This window comes from Cicer arietinum, chromosome 4, assembly GCF_000331145.2.
Source record: "Cicer arietinum cultivar CDC Frontier isolate Library 1 chromosome 4, Cicar.CDCFrontier_v2.0, whole genome shotgun sequence".
NCBI lineage: Eukaryota > Viridiplantae > Streptophyta > Magnoliopsida > Fabales > Fabaceae > Cicer > Cicer arietinum.
The window spans coordinates 6497025-6515270 of record NC_021163.2 but is presented as its reverse complement, the minus strand read 5'-3'; the positions used below and the strand labels follow the sequence as shown (position 1 = coordinate 6515270).

The following is an 18246-nucleotide window of genomic DNA, read 5'->3' as shown; positions in this document are numbered from 1 at the left end:
CTTCCGATTACCTTCCACTTCTTTTGTCTTCTTCCTTTGCTCAAATGTGATTTTTTTTTTAATTTTCCTCTTTATGATTCGTATTTGTGGTCGAATAATTGCACTTGTTTTAATAGTATATATAATTCACTTATGATTATTATTACTAAAGAAGAAAAACAAATTACAATTATCAGTGTAGTATAATTCTATATTCCTTTTATTATTCCGTTTAGGATTCGCAGCACAAAGCCAAGCCAATTTTGAATACGGATAGAATAGGAAAGGCTAGATTGGAGTTGTTGTTTTATGAAAAGAATTGTTTTTCAAATCATTGAATAACGAATGCACCGGTTTTTTATTTTTTAAAATTTGTATTAGTTTTATTTATTAATAAAATGAATCATTGCAACAGAGAGGAGATGAAATATTATTTATGAACGAGATGTTGATAAAAATAATTAAAAAAATAATTATTTAACATTTGTATTATTTATAAAAATTGTGAAATTCATAGCATTATTCATCTCATCTCTTTTATATTCATAAGTAAAATTCACACAAATTATTAGAAAATAAAAAATATTTTTACAAAGTAAAATATTCTGAAATTTCATTTTTTTTACTTTACTTTTCTTTATTTAATATTTTTTAAATCTAATTGAAATAGTATTAATCAAGACTATTTAAGAAATGTTATAATATCAGTATATAATAACATGGTGGATCGCAATTGACACATATATTTTTACTATTAACTTTTTAATATTCACTTTAAAATTCAATATTAATAAAAAGAAAAGTTATAAATTTTTTTGAAAGTCAGTAAGGTTTAATAGTTTAAGAGAGTTAGAATGACAAAATTATGAGTTTAATTATTTTTTAAATAAAATTAATAATTAATTATTAACATTGTTATTAAAAAAAATCTTTTCCTTTTGCAAAATAATAGGTAAAAGAATTTATGTGATATGACTGTCCTACTAAATTCCTAATGTTCATTAAGAAAAAGTTATAAATATTGATAGGACACATTAATGCAACTTAATATAATTAAGGATTTTTTTTAGCTTAATATAATTAAGGTGTGACACAGCAGTCACAATTACCTTAAACAGCATTAAAATATTAGTACTATGATTAAGCTTTAATTGCAGTAATTTGGCTTCTGTTTGTTTAAGAAATGACTTGCTTCTAGAAGCAACAACTGTCCTTGTTTTCTGTTAGAATATTATCCACTTTTGGTGGACTTTGTGTATCCTCTGTCACCATTCGCCAATGAGCTTTTGTACTGTCATGAATAGTACTATCATCATTAGTCATCAATTTATTCGTTTTTATCTCTTTCTATTTCTCATTGTTATTATTAAGTTCACCTCATATGCATGCGTAGAACATTGTATACAGTAACAAAAAAATTAGAAAAAATATGTGTAACAAAATGTATAAATAAAAAAGTACATAAGAGGCTAATCAACGTTATATAAATAAAAGGACAGCAAGTTGGATTCTGCCAAATGTTTGGATCTGTTAGTTAATGGGTTTGTTTGGAAATGTTTGGGCCAAGGCCTTAGTGTATGTAGGCTAAACAGCCCAAGGAAGGATTCGTAACAGGAGAAGACCACGCTTTTCCCCCCTCTTGCTATTGCATTACTTGACATAAGACGCAGACGAGAGTAGTATCAAACCAATAAATAATGGCTTTGTATGCAAGAAGCACAATTACAGTAGCAATATCTCGCGCTTTAAACACTTTCACTTCACCCTTCTTACCTCCTTCATCATCTACATCCATTTCCAAATACCCTTACAACTTTCAACGCCATTTCACCTCCACCAACAAAAACATCGACACCAAGCTCAATTTCTCTCTTTCCGATTCCGATTCCGATTCCGATGACGAAAATACCCGAAAAGAACTCCACAACAATAAGAAACTACCACCGCCTTACGACCCATTCAGCAAGAAGCCAGCAATAGAAGAACCAAAAAACCCCAAAGACTTACAAGAGATTTTCCACAATATGAGAAGCGGTGACGGTTTATTCAACCATGCAATCAAGATGTTCGACGCTTTGTCCAAACAGGGTTTAACCCACGAAGCATTGGAGCTTTTCGGTCAGATCAAAGATAACGGTCAGATGCCCGATGTGGTGGCCCATACTGCCATCCTCGAAGCTTATGCCAATGCTGGTCAACCAAAGGAAGCTCTCAAAGCTTACATTCGCATGCTTGCTTCTGGGGTTTCTCCTAATGCTTATACCTACGCTGTTCTCGTTAGGGGACTTGTTGTTGATGCGAAGTTTATGAGGGATGCGAAAAAGTATCTTTTGGAAATGATGGAGAAAGGGATTAGACCTAATGCTGAGACATATGCTGCAGTGTTTGAGGGATTGGTTAGGGAAGAGAAGATGGATGAGGCTGTGCAGTTGCTGGAACAAATGAAGGCTAAGGGGTTTGTTCCTGATGAGAAGGATGTTAGGGAAGTTCTAAGCAATAAAAGGGGTCCTATTTTTAGAACTGTCATAAACATTCTTTTTGGCAAATAGCTATCACAGTGAAAATGTCTGTGATTATGTGTAACGTTACTGGTTTGGAACATGTAATTTTGTTGCGTCTTGTTTGTGTTTTTGTTTCATGACTAGTGATATCATTCTCACTATGATCTTACAATATGTTTAATAAATTTATTTTGTTAAAAAAATTGTTGTAAAAATAAGGTTAAAATGATATGTATAGTTAGATAGATTATGAAATTTTGTATTCTTATGTGAATACAAGATTTTCACCCGGTATGAGAAAAAGAGTACAAATATCAGGAGAATCTATTATGCCTATTTTGAATCAAATATAAGTGTTAAAATTCACAAACGCACTTTCTCAAAAATATAGTTGCATACTTTGAAATTAAGTAATGGTCCATGTGGATAGTAAGTAGGAGTTACGAACAAAAATCACAATTTAGAAATCATTTTGGAATTTCGGATAAGCTTGTTTGAAAGTAATATTATACATGACAAACTTAGATGATAGTTACTATGTCTATGGAGTGACTGGAAACATTCTTTCCATAAACCTATTCCTGTCTCTTTCTGAAACGTTGGGGTTCAAGCTGATGATTAACATTACAGCTGTGCAGACAAATCGGCATCATACAGTTAATGTTCTCCGAATATCACTGCTGAAACGCAAATGATAAATCAATTTTACAACAAGGAGAAAGAAAGAAAGAAAATCTTAGATCAAATGTGGGAACGTCTATGTAGTAAAGTAGGCATTGATTCTATGTATCTTTTGGGAAGCACCTTTCAATTTCTCGAACCACATAAGCCATCGCCAATGGCACAGCTCAATTCTTGAACATGGTGACACCAAAATTGAATGTGTTCAACTAAAAAAAGTCTCGTTTATTGGTACATTCTGATGCTCGATGCCCCGGTTGTCCACAATTAAAACAGGCCCCTCCATAACTACTTCTGCAATGCACATTCAGATGCCATGAGTTATACATATATCCAAATATATAGCAAGAGAATCATACTAAATTTTTTATGGAAGAAAATTACCAAGACTAAAACAGACACAATATAACTTATGTCCTATTACCTGTTTGATGATGAATACCTGCTTGATCGACTATCTCCAGTTAGCCAGTCATCCCTAGAACCTCTCTGATCCCTAGAACCTCTCCGATCTGTAGAACCTCTCGGATCCCTAGAACCTCTCCGATCTATAGAACCTCTCTGATCCCTAGAACTTCTCCAATTACTTCCATCTCTATCAAGTGTTGCAACAACTTGCTTGGTAGATGATTCTGAAATCTCTTGCATAGGTGGTGGACTAATAAATTCAAATTTGGAGCCTACATCACGCTCAAGGGATATAACAGTTCTTTTCTGGCTAATGGTGTACATCACAATAGCCGTACCCTCTTTTCCTGCACGTCCAGTACGACCAGAGCGATGAACAAAAGTCTCGGGACCGTCAGGAAGTTCATAATGTATAATCTGAAAAAATAATGGAATGCCAACAAGGTTTTCAATATGTTGAGAACAGACAGCAATTCAGCATTAGACCAAAGCATAGAAACTTTTATTTCAAGTAGAGACCTTAAACTTATCTGATGGAAAACAAAATTGAAATTGCTACCAAAGAATTAACCAAGGTATTGTTTACACAAGCACATTCTATTATGACATAAATTTTAATTGCCAAATCAGATTAAATAATGTACAGTGACAGAGATTGATTATAAAGGTCAGATGAAGTGGAAACATCGAAAATCTCCTTATATCAAAACAGACAATCCAAAATACACACAACAAGAAGCAGCCCAAATTAAGAGTTGAGAAATCCTTATCCAGAATAAGCATACATTCTTAATCTGACCTAGAGATAACAATATCTCAAGGCCCAAATTTTTAGACACTAGATTTTCAACAGCTGAGTTAACACCAAAATCTTCAATTTGAAACCATCAATTCCAAATAACAATAATCCACATGGTTGGGTTTATTACCAACGCCTCAGTTGGCATTACATATTAAAATGCATCATAAAAAGTTTAAAAATGCTGAAATCTGAGAAGACTTTCATAGAACTCAGACACAAGATAAGATGTTTGAATATGCACCAAAAAACATCACTTTGAACTTACCAAATCAACATTGGGAATATCTAGTCCACGAGCAGCAACATCAGTAGCAACAAGCACTGTGAATCTCCCTTCCCGAAAACCATTCAATGTTCTCTCTCTCTGATACTGAGAGATATCACCATGTAGTGCTTTAGAAGCTATACTACTTGTTAATGACAATGATATTTCATCAGCATCCCTTTTTGTTCGTGTGAAAACAATAGTCTTTCCACCCTTTGCATAGACCTAAGAGACATGGTAACATTCAACAAAATCATTGAACAGCCTTTTGTTGTATTCAAGAGTAACGTTAAGTACATATGGAAACACGGAACTAACAGAGTTAATACATAAATGAAACTTGCAACAGAAAAATGGGTCTTAGAGAATAAGCAGCCATAAGTTTGTGTGAGGGTATTCAACATGAACTACATCTCGATAATAGAAACTTGCTCAATATTCCTGACTGCCAAACCATGGAGTTTCTATAAACAGTTGGTAACCTGCTTCTGAACAAGAAGTTTTTATTGTATTATTTTAAAAAAATGGTTTGGTTTTACTCACCATACTTACTGAACAAGACCTCAGAAAAACAAACTGCAGATATTACCAAACAAAAAGCCAAGATTGTGAAAATAACAGCAAACTTACACTTATTAGACCGAAAAGAATTCTCCTCTTTGATGTTGCAGTGGCTGATACAGCATAAAGTTTGATCCTATCAGCGAGTTTTTCTTCTTTATCCCCGACCTTGTTAAAAAGAAAAGTGAAACGCATCATAACCATTTTGTGGGGATCAAAACACGTCATAGTTACAATGATTTAATATTAAAGATCAGTAAGCATAATTCCAGCTGTTTGAAAAAATAGTAGAAAATGCAAAATAGATTCAGTTCTAGTCCAAATTTATCAATGTTTTCCATCCTTTTCTCTCCAAAATGAGTATACCATACATATCACAAGATAGCACGAGGCTTCCGAAAAAATGAAAATGCAATTATGCACCAATACTGTAAAACTAGATCATTCAGAAAAAGAGGGGTGCACAACCACAAAGACCACATAATGATTAGCGTTTTGCCCATAAGAAATTGCATAGTAATAAGTTGATAAAAAAAAGCCAAGGATTACGGTATGACATTCTATTGACACAAAAGCTTTTCTTCCAAAGCAAAGCCGGCCATTAAGGTGAGTTATACATCAATAAGACTCGTAGATAGTTGGAGGTAGGCTACACCTATTTGACTCTACAATCAACACATGTTGGGAATTCAATTTGTACAAAATCAAATAAATGACACGTCTAATTGGGAATCCAATGCATGTATTCTCTTAGGACAATATTTTGACTCCCTTTTGGCAAAAGTTCTCACATGCTAACTACCAAGGCTGAAACTGTTTTATGGCCATACTACTTTCAGCTACAATCTGATATATCATACAGAGCCTGTTTCACATCAAAAGCACCACCTCTAGCTAATGAGAAATATAAGTTGGCCACATTACCCACAAAATTGTCACATGCCAAACAGAACAAATTATTAACACTACTATACATTGCAATCTAAGCTTTCCCTGTATATAAACTAACAAATACTCAGTTAACTATACTTCATTCAGGTATATTTGGTGAGAAGAGAAGTTAAAAAGTAACAACAGTTTTACCAAATCAATAGTCAATGGGTTGTTCAAATGTTTTCTTGACAATTTCTTGACCCAACCCGGCATGGTTGCAGAGAAAAGCATGATCTGGCGCTGAGTCGGGATCCTTTCTAAAATCACTTCTACATCCTCCTCAAACCCAACAGCAAGCATCTGATCGGCTTCATCAAGGACAAAATACTGAATTTGACTCAGTTTAAGGCTGTTTCCATTCACTAGGTCAATTATTCTCCCGGGTGTTCCCACCACTACATCAACACCACGGGAAAGTGCATTCTTCTGAATATCATAAGAAACACCGCCATAAACACAAATTGTGTTTAGATAAGGTGCAGATTCTTTTATCTCCTTCTCTACTTGCTTTGCTAACTCCCTAGTAGGTGCAAGGACCAGTACTTTAGGAAGCCTACCAGACCGCCTGAGATAAAGTAACACCCAAATACATCAAAAAAAATATCAAAGATTTATAAGTAACGGCCTTTGGTTCTGTGGTGTCAAAAAATTGATTGTGTAAAATTGATTCTAGTCAGAAATGAGTTAAACATAAAGATATATAACACAAATATACAGTGATTCACGTTTCAATACATTCATGTCAATGTTAGTTGAACAATAAATTTGTGGGTAAATATCAATCATAAAGGCAAACACTCTAAATTCTAGCTTCAAGTTAAAATCGATTATGAAGTTAAAATCAATTCTACACAACTACCAATTTTGCCTCATCCAAAAGTGAAACCAAACATACAATTTATAATGCAGGAATAACGGATAACCTGAGATTGGTCTGTTGATCCTCGGTGAGACCCTTGAGAATTGGAATTCCAAAGGCTAACGTCTTGCCAGTCCCGGTCTTTGCACGAGCAATGATATCTCTACCTTCTATTGCAGGAAGCAGCACAGCTCTCTAAAATCATCAACAAATTCCACAAATAATTTTTTAAAAGCTACACAAATGAAGCATCGTAGAGGCATAAAAATAACAATAATTCAAATCAATACTATGTAAGTATATAATAAAGGTAAAGGTTGTTACATTTGTTGTTTAAATAAAAATAAAAATAAAAACAAAAAAAGAAATATTAGATACCTGAATGGGGAAAAGATTGGTGATTCCACGGTTGTGGAGCGAGTGAACAAGTTGGGAAGGAAAACGGAGCTTGGAAATGTCGAGTTCGTCTTTGCTGATGGTGAGTTGGTCGTTAGAGTCTTGGAAAGTAAAACCCTCGAAAGCTTCTTGAGAGGTGAGGATAGAGGAATTGGGGGTGGCAATAGCAGAAGTAACGAAAGAAAGGGTGGGGGTTTTGTGGTTGGAACGGAGTCGAAGAAGGGTGGTGAAACGGGAGGTATTGTTGAAGAATGAAAAGGAGGAGGGTGTTGAGGAAGTTGGTGTCTTAAGAAGTTGAAGAGAGGAACAAGTACTTCCAACTGCACCGGGAATGGAAGTCATTTTGAGTTGTTGGGAGTTCTGTGAAAGGAGAGGAAGCGGCAAGGAGGAAGGGAGAGGAGATAAGGCCGCACACACTCTCTAACCCGCGAATTATGGCCTTTTAAACCTCCACGTCCTTCCTTATGTGCTTCTCTGTGTGGCTATGTACTCATCCACTCTTAAATACAAGATTTAATCTTTGGATGCCCGTTTTCACCCCGACCAATTTGTTTGCTTATATTTTCATACAATTAATTTTGTTTAAATATAAATTAATCTGTGTTTGGATATATCAAAGTATAAATGGTTTTTATTATGTTGAAGTTTAGATGAAAATTACTTTTAATGGTATAATTATCAAAACCGGTTTTAACATATATATTTTATATTTAAACTATATACATATACATTGTTTTCTATTTAATAAACATGTGTATGCTTATAAGTATTATAGTACGTTTGGACAAAATAAGTATTATATTAAAAAAGAAACTCTAATAGTTTGGAATAATACTAAAAAGGTAGAAATTGAACTTGCAAGTTAAGTGTTCAGCAAATTCGAAGGTTATCGTTACTTCTAATTGAAACAATTTTCTCTTAGATTTTTTACCTCAAAATAAAACAAAGAGATTACATTAAAACAATTTATTTTTTAAAAGAATGTGTACACTATTATAGGATATTTTATTTACCAGTCAAAGGGCAATTAAGTAAAAGATATAGTATGGATCGATACCTTGTACGAATCGATTGTATTGACCACAGAAGCTACAAATTGGTGTGTTGAGTGGAATAAATTATGAAAATTAGAATTGCTTCTCTCTAAAAAAATCCCAACACTTTTCTAAGCCTATGTTTGGATGCTCGTCTGCATCCCTCAAATGTCCGACCAACTCATTTAAATCTCGTTTCTTGTCTTAAAAAGGTACTTCCTTGTTTAGCACCACGTTGTTTCATAATTTAATTTCTTATTATAAAAATTCTTTAGAAGACTCGCAACTTTTAAAATATAGTCTTACATATAGAAATCAATATTTTTTTATTCTTTAATTTATTTAGTTATAACACTTCCGTCATTTATGTCTTTTTCTTATTCTTATGTTAACAAATTAGCTTTTTTTTCATTTGCATAATAATTGAAATTAAATTTAGAAGTAAGTTTGTTAATCAAACCAGCAACGATGGTATTCTCTTGACTTGTTAAGTTGTTATTCCTGCCTTATACTTATTCCACTGAGAGGGAATAGTAAAACAACTATAAATACTTGCCATCCAAACTCTCCCATTGACAAAATAAGTATTAAACTAAATTTGTATATACTTGCTCCAGAAATAAATAAACCCCACCCTTAAATTATATACAATTATGTGTTGGCCTCAAAATAGAAATTCACAATCCGCCAAAGCAAAATCATAAATCCTATGTTAATAATAAATCAATTAACTATAAAATGATTCCATATCGCTTTGACTTGCTACCAAAGTCTAGCACAAATGGTTGGTGTACAGTGTTGTACACATTAAAATAGTTCCACAAAGTTATCCAAATTACCAATTTGTAATTCAAAGAACAAAATGTTTTTACTTAGAACTTGTCTGCTGCCTGCCATCTGGGATCAAAAATAACACAATTGGTTTTGAAGGACGAACGAAGGGTACATCACACCTGAAATATCCCTTTCTCTCCAGCTGCAATATCTCTCCACGTTGAAGATTTCGCATATTGGAGTCTCCATATGCTAGAATCTCCTTTTTTGTACATGGGTTAACCACATCAATGATGTCCTCTTTCTTTTCAACCTGCAAACAAAGTGAACATACAATGTTCATACCATAAAGACAGGTTTAATATTTTTCAAAGTATGAGTAAGAGACTAAATGAACACCATATGGGATAGCTTATCTTTAAATATGCAGTCCACGACAGGCAGACAACAAAGTCAGTACAGAAATGTCTTTCATAGTACACTTTTAATAAGAACTAAAATTGAGCAATTCTTGCATGAGCACGATGTAATCAAAAGAAAGACACCAAGTTATTGCAGAATTATTTTCAACTTTTGATTGGTTGTGTCCATAGAAATTGTAATGTCACATCAGTTCCTCATGAAAATATTAACATATTACAAATGTTCCTTTATGTTTGCTGATGACAGAAACCACCAGAGAACAAAACATACCTTTTTCTTCGTAATTAGATGATCAAACTCCGCCAGTGTCAGGCTAACTAGTTCATCTGAGTCAGGTAGCCAAGTGAGCTTCAATTTTGTGGTCTTCACAGATCCTTCAAGATGCAAAACACCACTCAACCCTGTGACATTCCCATCTTGGTCCTTCTCTACTTCCTTTATTATGGCATTTCCCCAATCCATCAAGGTTACCTCCTCACCTGCTGATATGGACCCTGCATCAGCATAGTCAATCCATATCCTTTTAGTATATGTGGTAGCTTTATTTCCAGCGGCTTCAAATTTCTTGTGTCTAGGTATGATGCGGACAAATGATTTCTCGGGACCATCAGTAAGGGTCAACAATACACGTCTCTCCGCAATGACAGCGGTGTGTCTGGGACATACAGGGTCAATAATCTTCTTATTGATGGTCCAAAGCTTGTCCCATTCCATGAGATTGAGATTTTTTGACGCCCCCTGTACAAGTACAAAGAACAGTCTTCAGCATTTTAAGCTTGGGTTATACAACAATAATGTACAAAGAAGGAAAAAAGTATGACAACAGAACGACATATTCTACTGTAATTCTTATTTGTTAGTGAGTGCTTAGTTTTTTATTTGACATATAAATGAAAGCAAATCTTGTACATACTTGTTCAGTAATAAATTGTATTAACGCTTCAATTTTCAAACCTCTGCGCACAATTCCTTGCACTGTAGGAACTCGTGGATCATCCCATCCATCAACTTTTCCAGTTTGGACAAACCATAGAAGGTTTCGTTTGCTGAGAAGAGTGTAGACCATATTCAACCGACTAAATTCGTAGATAAGAACTTCCCTCACTCCCATGTCATCTCGAATCCGGGAATACTGAGCACCGCGATCACGGTATTCACTTGCCCGAAGAGCATGTGTGATACCTTCCTTAGCATCAACATATGGACATGCAAAGTCATAAGTTGGATACACTTTATACTTGGATCCAGTCCTATGATGAGGTAATGTATTGCAACGATAATAAACAGGATCACGAAGGCATTTATTTGGATCTTGCATATCCAACTTCCCACGGACAACACACTGCAAGCCCCTCTCTGATCCAGCAATCATTTCCTTCCATAATTTCAAATTCTCATCTACACTATTGTTTCTGCATTTAGATTCTATGCCATTCATTCTCTCCTGTCTCAATTGTAATTTTGGAGTGTCATCAACATATGCTTTACCCTGGCTAATTAATTTTTCAGCCATTTCCATCAACTCAGGGAAGTAATCTGATGTATAAGTAATTGTGTCAAACTTGATACCCAGTGTATCAATATCTTTCGCTATGCTTTCCTCAAATTCCTTACTTTCTTTAGCAGGATTTGTATCATCAAAACGCAAAATAAGATGACCTTGGTATCGCTCAGTAAAATACTTGTTCAAAAAAGCTGCTTTTGAGTGTCCAATGTGAATGTAGCCGCTGGGTTCAGGTGCAAAGCGCAAGCGAACTTTTCCAATTTCAGCATCTGGAAGATCTATTTCTGCAGAAGGTTTGCCTCCTAACTTAATCTTTTCAGATACATCCCCATTCACATTCTTCCATTTGTCCGTGACGACTGGATGGTCTTTTGGCTTAGTTGCTGATGGCTCTCCCAATCCTTTTTTGCCAATATATGTTGTAGTGACTTCATTTAAGGCAGTACCGTATTCTGTGACTATTGAATTGTACCATCGTGAAAGATTTGGATATTTCTTTGACTTCCTCAAGCTTTCCCATCTCTTTCCAGTTCCTGAAAGAGCATATTGTAGATAGAGATAATAATGAACCATCAAGTTAGACAGATTATTGGTTGACGAGGCTGCAAAGTTACTAAAGAACAGAGAAATGGAAGATAGTGTAATTTGGCTGCACAGACTACCACATAATACAAAAATGATTGGCCACAACAATAGTGTTTTTTGTGCAAATTCCAAACAATAGAGCAAAGCGGATGCAGCATAGAATGCTAGTTATATAACAGGTAAGACAGCAATAAGTCCTGTTCTGTCATCACTCAACAGAGATACATGCAACTAGGAAATACCCACAAAATGCAATCACTAAACTAACACAAGGATTTCCTATTCCATAGGAATGATGATGTTTAAAAGAGACCTAGTTGTAGTATCGCAGGTGAATTTGAATAGGTATCATAAAATCATAAAGTATCTTTACCTGCAAGACCTGCCCAGATAGCTAGATCAGCAATTGATAATGAATAACCAACTAAAAATGTACGCTTCTCCAAGTAGTCATCTATATATTTGCATCCAGTCTCAAATGCAGGGCCTGATGACAGTACAGGTGCATACTCCAACAACTCATCAATCTGAAAAGCCAAGGAAGGGAAATGAGAAAAAACAAGGACACAACGACTGAGCAAACAACCAATAGGAAACGACAAATATTTAAAAGACAATATAAAACTCCATTCTTAGACAACATCACTTAGGCCATGTTTGGATAAATAGCTTAATCAAGTGATTATAGCATTAACAGTATAAGCTAATTTATATCAAAAGATGAAGTAAAGTCAAACATTGATCATGTTAGCACTTTCAAATAGTTCATTGAAATTAAAATGTGGTGTTATGTAATATGAGTAAAATGACCTGGCTAGTTTCAAATGCATTTTGGCCATAAAAATTGGCAGTTCTGGCTATATAACGCAGAAGAACCAATGGTCCGCGCAATTTCAACCTGTAATGAAAATGACGTAAATGTGACAGGAATAAAATTGAAAGGATTAACATAATCTTTTTCCGAAGGGGTAACAATACAAACTAAAATAAAATTCAATATAATGTTATGGAGTTTGTGTTGTTTCGAAGTAATTGAGCATGTGTTAATAGTTGAAGAAATGAAAAATGAAGTTTGAGGAGAATGAAAACGTACCCATTGGAGAAGATAAATGTGGGGGCGGAGTCAGAAGGGAGGGATGCGTCGATAGATGGAGAAAATCCGGCGAGCTTGACGGCGGCGATCACCGATAATGGTGGTGTGGCGGCGGAGAAAGAAAAGGTAACGATGTCCATCGTGAAGACGAAGAATGTAGAATTTAATGAGTTTGGTTGAGCGGCGATGGTGAGTGAATGGCGCAGTGATGATGACTGAGAAGAAGGAAAGAGGAGCAGCGTACACCCTTCTTTCTATTTTTATACCTTGGGTTGGGTGCTTTGGACTTTGGAGTATTGGCCCACTTCTTTTTAATCTTAGCCTAGCCAATTTAATTTTTTCATGTTTGTCCTAGTATAATATTATAAAATCAATTTCCTTTCCTTTTCTATTGGAAGATGTCGCGTTTTTTTTGGAAGGTCACGATTTAGTATTTGTTGGAAGATCACGTTATTTAATACACCGTTGTTAGTCTTTGCGAACAGTATATTAAAACTGCAATTACAACTTTAATATACACAGTGCGATTTTTTGCGGTTGTTCCGTATTCGTAATAATCAGCATTATTATTTTTAATATCCTTGGAAGATGTGCATAAAAAATTAGATACTAAAATGATCTTTTTGAAATTCAATGTCTTGAATAAATCAATTTTTGAAAGATATCATTAAATTTTTAAAAATGATCGTTTTTATTAACATTTTTTACTTTTTTTTCTGATTTATTAACAAATATTTTAAAATATTTGTTAGCGTGATTCACTATAAGAAAGAAGTATAAGTTGTACCAGCGTAAGTGTTCTTAATACTTAACTTAAGTTTAATAACACTAAAAGAGACATGCCACCACTGTTTATTTTTTTAGTCAATTATAAGTATTTATTTTTTAATTTATTGTATTGATATGCGTATTTTTTAAATAAAAAACTTTGTGTAAATAAAATGATAAAATTATGTCGAGAAATATACATAATGAAATACACATAAGAATAAAAAAGATGAATTATATTTGTAAATTTTAAATAGTTAAAAACACTTTCATTTTTTAACCAAAACTAAAGAAGTCTTTATTTAAAGTAAAGAAAAATGAAAATTGTTTTTCTTATAATTTAGGACGGCTGAGTATTATATATATGTAAGCTTTCAAGCTTTGTTACTTCAAGTGTAAAAAAATAGAAAAGTATATTGAATGGACTTATTTATTAAATGGATTGAGTGTATTATTTATACATAGTTTATTCTTCATTATTTTAATTGTCCTCTATCTATCTAACTAATTAATTAAGAGATTAGTTACAACATACACTTATTATTTTAATTTGAATTACACAAACTTTCAATACTAAGAAAGTTATTGGTTTATTCTGATTTTTCTATAACATTATTGGTTTCTAATATTTTTCCTTAATTCAAGTTTATAAGTGATTTTACACTTAACAATCTTCTTAACTTCATCGACCATCTCTCAGAACCCTTCTTTTGGGTGCTAAACCAGCCATGAGAGCAACAACAACATTATCAACATTGTTTTCTTCAATGAAACCAATTGTTGAATTAATAACCAAAAGAACAATAATGCCAACAAAATTCGGCCAATCAAGAGGTCTTTCACTACCATTAGCCAAAGCAATTGTCATTAATGCATTCTTTTATTATTATTGTTGTTATTATTATTAGCATTCTTTTCAAATATTTAGTCAAAGTAAATAAATCATGTCATACACATATATATACTTTTCAAAAATAATAATTGAAAAAAATATATAATAATAACAACCATATTAGAAATTATATATATATTCCACACATTACTAATAATACAGAAAAATATGGGTCTTACAATAAATTTTTGGTCCACCAATCTTCACATACAATGATATAGGTTCACTCCATTTATCCTTGCGAATCTTCCCCATACATGCCATTGAAAGGTGGACAAACTTGTCATCTTCAGAATCAACCTTGAGCGATTTTCCACGTTTTACCTCAACACCCCAAAACTCCATTGTTGCATCAGACAACACAACAACGTTAGGGGCAACAACTTGGCATGTAGTCTATTCAGATGGCTCAACATTTTTGCCAAGAACATCCACATCACTAACTTTTTATGAATCCTTTTATTTTGACTCAGTCTGCAACACGTCCTCTGCATCACTTTCTGGGTCCTGTACAGCCTCCACATCATTAACTTTCTCTGAATCATCATCTTATGGTTCAACCAACAACACATCATCTACCTCACATTTTGTTGCTTTGCCATTTATTCTTTTGATTACTATGTTGTCAGCTCCCTCAACTTCCAAGGTTCTATCATCAGCAAACCTGACCTTGCTCCTTCTTGATGTATCAACATCCACTAACCATTCGCTTTTGCTCGTCATGTGTGTAGAGCAACCAATATCAGGAAACCAGAACTGGGACAAAGAACATTCTTCGCTTGTGGTAGCCATTAACAAGACTGTATCTGAATATGAGTCATCTTCTTGAGCAACACATGTTTCATCTTCTTCTTTCTTCTTCTGTTTTCCTCATTTTCCAGTTCAACATTCACCAGCAGAGTGTTCAAACTTCTCACAATTGTAATATTTCACCTTCTTCTTGTCAAAGTTCTTTGATATTCCTTCTATTTACCACTTGCATTGCCCTCTTTTGATGAAGACTCAAACTCGTCATCAGGTTCCTTGAACTTATTCTTCTTCCACTTCTTTTTCTGATCTCCTTTCTTGTAAGCTTGCGCTGCCAGTGCCTGATCTCCAAATTTAACCTCATTTCTTTCATCCATTCTTAATTTTGTGCTTCTAAGGTGGCCTGCAATTCTTCAAGACTCAATATGAAAATGTCTTTGGATTATTCTATGACACATACAATATAGTCAAACCTGCGATGCAAAGATTTTAGTATCTTTTCACATAACTTGTGCTCAATAAGCTTCTTCCCATAACCAACCATTTGATTTGCGATGCTCCTCAATCTTGAAATCAAATTTGAAACCTTCTCTTGTTCCTCAATTTGCAGCAGTTCGAATTGTCTCTATAGGGTCTGCAACTTCACTTTCTTGACATTGGTTCCTCCATAATAACACTTCTTAAGAATGTCCCAAGCTTATTTAATACTTATTGCATCAGATATCTTATCAAAGTTGGTTGTCTCAAGGCATTGGTGAAGAATATAGGTGGTCTTGCAATATTTCTTCTTGTTTTCTATAAAAATTAACCTATGCTCCTCTATTGGATTGACTACTAGCTCTTCAAAACAATTTTCTATGATTTCTAACACTTCTTGAAATCTAAACAACGCTTGAATTTGCATTCTCCATCCATCCCAATCTTTTCCATTAAAATGTAGCATATGTGCTGGAAAGTTTCCATTGTTTGCACTTGAACTCATCTTCATTTTACTCGTGTTTTAATTCTCACAATACACTCGTGCTTATCACTCTGAGATCGAAACTTTGCTCTGTATATCAATTGTTAGCTTTCAAGCTTTGTTACTTCAAGTACAAGAAAATAGAAACAATAGATTGAATTGACTTATTTATTGAATGAATGAAGTGCGCTATTTATACATAGTTTATCCCTCCTTATTCTAATTGTCCTCTGACTATTTAACTAACTAATCAAGAGATTAGTTAGTTAGCTATCACATACACTACTTGCATGGAAAATATTTAATCACTCATAGCATGGAAAATATTTAATCACAAAGACTTTTTATTTTAAATGAATAAATCATTTTTAATATTAAAATAATAATAATAATTTTTATTATTATTATTATTTATTATTTAGGTTAATTTTTTATTCAATATTAAACATGTTTTAAGTTCTTATAAAATATTCATTTTTATATATTTTAGTTTCTATAATAAATTTATCAATTTTTAATCTTCAATTATTAAAACAAGTTCTTTTACTCACTCCCTTTATAAAAACATTTTGTTTTTAGTCTCTTTGTAAGGATTAAAAGCACCATTTTTATAAAATTAATGACTAAAAATGAACAAATTTTTTTATGGTTTAAACTTGAAAATATGTAATTTTGTAGAAACTAACAAATATATTTAACTCTATTTGTTAGCTTAATAAACTTTCGTTATACTATAACTATAAATATATTATCTCTAATAAATTTTTTACTTTTAGTTTATTATTTTGTTTCAGTTTGAATTTATGTTTTTTTTTATCCATTTATATATTTAAATCGCATATCATTCGACTTGACATCTTTGCATTTTATTTACCTTCTTTGTGAATTTTTCTTATATTGTGATAATTTTATTTCTTTATTTTATTCTCGCTTTTTTTATTCTTATATTGTTTTTCTCTCTTAAAGTTTTTTCTATTTTTGAGATTTATTGTGTGATAATAACAATATCTGATTTGAAATTTGATTCTGATGCATATCAAAGTTGTTACTCTTTAATATATTCACAATTCACCTTTTCAACCAAGGTTTTGTTGTATTTTATGATTAATAGTTCTTATTTATATATTATTTTAATCTTAATGAAGCCATGCACTACTTTAGTGTGTGTACATGTTTAATGTAAATGATTTAGTTCTCATATCATTATTAATTTAAGACCATATTTATTACATTATCTCAGTTGATTCAACATTAAATCACAAATATATTTCGTGATTTGATACAAAAGTAATTCACATTCCATCTCTTAACATCTCATAATAATTTTGAGTAATAATTTTTGATAATGACCACACGATGTTTTCAACTCATCTTAGACTACAATGTCGTGATGTGATATGGATGATAGATTGTATTCTTAGGAAGACAATAGGGAGTCGGGGGACGGCATGTACTTTTTTGAATTCGGGGAATTTAAAAAAAAAAATAGAGATATTAAAAATTATAATAATTGAATCTCGAAATATTATTTTTAATGTGATTTATATTTGAACAAGTTATTGGGTCAGTTAATGTAAAAGAACAATTTGATTGACTAATTCAATAAAAAGAAAACTTTTATTAACTCGTAGATTTATGATTCCAAATTACATGGTGATCACAATTTTTACAGATCCCAACTGAATAATTTACTCAAGAATTAAACAAGCATTCAATCAAAAGAATCAAACTTACCCAAAAATAAATAAATTCAATGCAGCATTTTCACTTGTTATGTTTTGTTAGACAAAATAATACATAATTACTAGGTTTACGATAACATGAGAAACCCATGAGAGAAACAAGACAGTGGCTAATCTACCTAGTTGAGTGAAGAAGAAAATACGAAAATAGAATTTCCGAAGAAATCAATGCCATTAAACGCGTTCTAACGTTTCATTTTGCAACAACAATTTATATATATATATATATATATATATAGGAATTGACAATTATGATATTGTTTTGGTTTGTATTGGAGAGAAAAAAAATCTAAAACAAAAATTAAACCAAACCATTGAATAGCATATGTCTATTTTAA

The 18246-nt window shown here is 32.8% G+C and overlaps 3 protein-coding genes and 1 long non-coding RNA gene across 6 annotated transcripts; 2 read left to right on the top strand and 2 right to left on the bottom strand.

The window, feature by feature from the left end:
- Window positions 1-1551: 1551 nt before the first annotated feature.
- Window positions 1552-2683, top strand: LOC101508338 (uncharacterized). Its single transcript, XM_004495776.4, has one exon. The coding sequence runs from the start codon at window positions 1677-1679 to the stop codon at window positions 2526-2528; it is 852 nt and encodes a 283-aa protein (XP_004495833.1). The 5' UTR covers window positions 1552-1676; the 3' UTR covers window positions 2529-2683.
- A 237-nt stretch (window positions 2684-2920) lies between these two features.
- LOC101508026 (DEAD-box ATP-dependent RNA helicase 3A, chloroplastic) lies at window positions 2921-7873 on the bottom strand. Of its 3 annotated transcripts, XR_003472266.2 has the most exons (8): window positions 7368-7871; window positions 7054-7184; window positions 6281-6695; window positions 5267-5365; window positions 4637-4861; window positions 3586-3986; window positions 3285-3455; window positions 2921-3160 (listed from the first exon to the last, which is right to left on the bottom strand). XR_003472266.2 is itself a non-coding variant. In XM_012714511.3 (7 exons), exons 1-7 carry the CDS (start codon window positions 7725-7727, stop codon window positions 3371-3373), a joined length of 1698 nt encoding a protein of 565 aa, XP_012569965.1. In that variant the 5' UTR covers window positions 7728-7873; the 3' UTR covers window positions 2921-3370. The 3 variants fall into 3 exon arrangements, 2 of the variants coding, with proteins under 2 accessions (XP_012569965.1, XP_004495832.1); XM_012714511.3 differs by having other exon boundaries at window positions 2921-3455; window positions 3604-3986; window positions 7368-7873; XM_004495775.4 differs by having other exon boundaries at window positions 2921-3455.
- Window positions 7874-7881: 8 nt separating this feature from the next.
- On the top strand, window positions 7882-10524 carry LOC140920160 (uncharacterized). The gene is made up of 2 exons (XR_012162793.1): window positions 7882-8631; window positions 9863-10524. It is a non-coding gene; the product is annotated as an uncharacterized lncRNA (long non-coding RNA).
- LOC101507696 (glutamate--tRNA ligase, cytoplasmic-like) lies at window positions 9115-13165 on the bottom strand. Its single transcript, XM_004495774.4, has 6 exons — window positions 12799-13165; window positions 12516-12603; window positions 12079-12232; window positions 10530-11653; window positions 9887-10354; window positions 9115-9506 (listed from the first exon to the last, which is right to left on the bottom strand). Exons 1-6 carry the CDS (start codon window positions 12936-12938, stop codon window positions 9288-9290), a joined length of 2193 nt encoding a protein of 730 aa, XP_004495831.1. The 5' UTR covers window positions 12939-13165; the 3' UTR covers window positions 9115-9287.
- Window positions 13166-18246: the final 5081 nt, after the last annotated feature.

Excerpts from the sequence above, each read along its gene's own strand:
- LOC101508026 (XM_004495775.4), bottom strand. The coding sequence starts at position 7,727 with ATGACTTCCATTCCCGGTGCAGTTGGAAGTACTTGTTCCTCTCTTCAA. Across the intron at positions 5,366-6,280 it reads ACCCATTGACTATTGATTTG|GTCGGGGATAAAGAAGAAAA; the intron begins GTAAAACTGTTG and ends CTTTTTAACAAG. Across the intron at positions 4,862-5,266 it reads TTCTTTTCGGTCTAATAAGT|GTCTATGCAAAGGGTGGAAA; the intron begins GTAAGTTTGCTG and ends CATGTCTCTTAG.
- LOC101507696 (XM_004495774.4), bottom strand. The coding sequence starts at position 12,938 with ATGGACATCGTTACCTTTTCTTTCTCCGCCGCCACACCACCATTATCG. Across the intron at positions 12,233-12,515 it reads ATGCATTTGAAACTAGCCAG|ATTGATGAGTTGTTGGAGTA; the intron begins GTCATTTTACTC and ends TTGGCTTTTCAG. Across the intron at positions 10,355-10,529 it reads TACAATTTATTACTGAACAA|GGGGCGTCAAAAAATCTCAA; the intron begins GTATGTACAAGA and ends GTACTTGTACAG.
- LOC101508338 (XM_004495776.4), top strand. The coding sequence starts at position 1,677 with ATGGCTTTGTATGCAAGAAGCACAATTACAGTAGCAATATCTCGCGCT.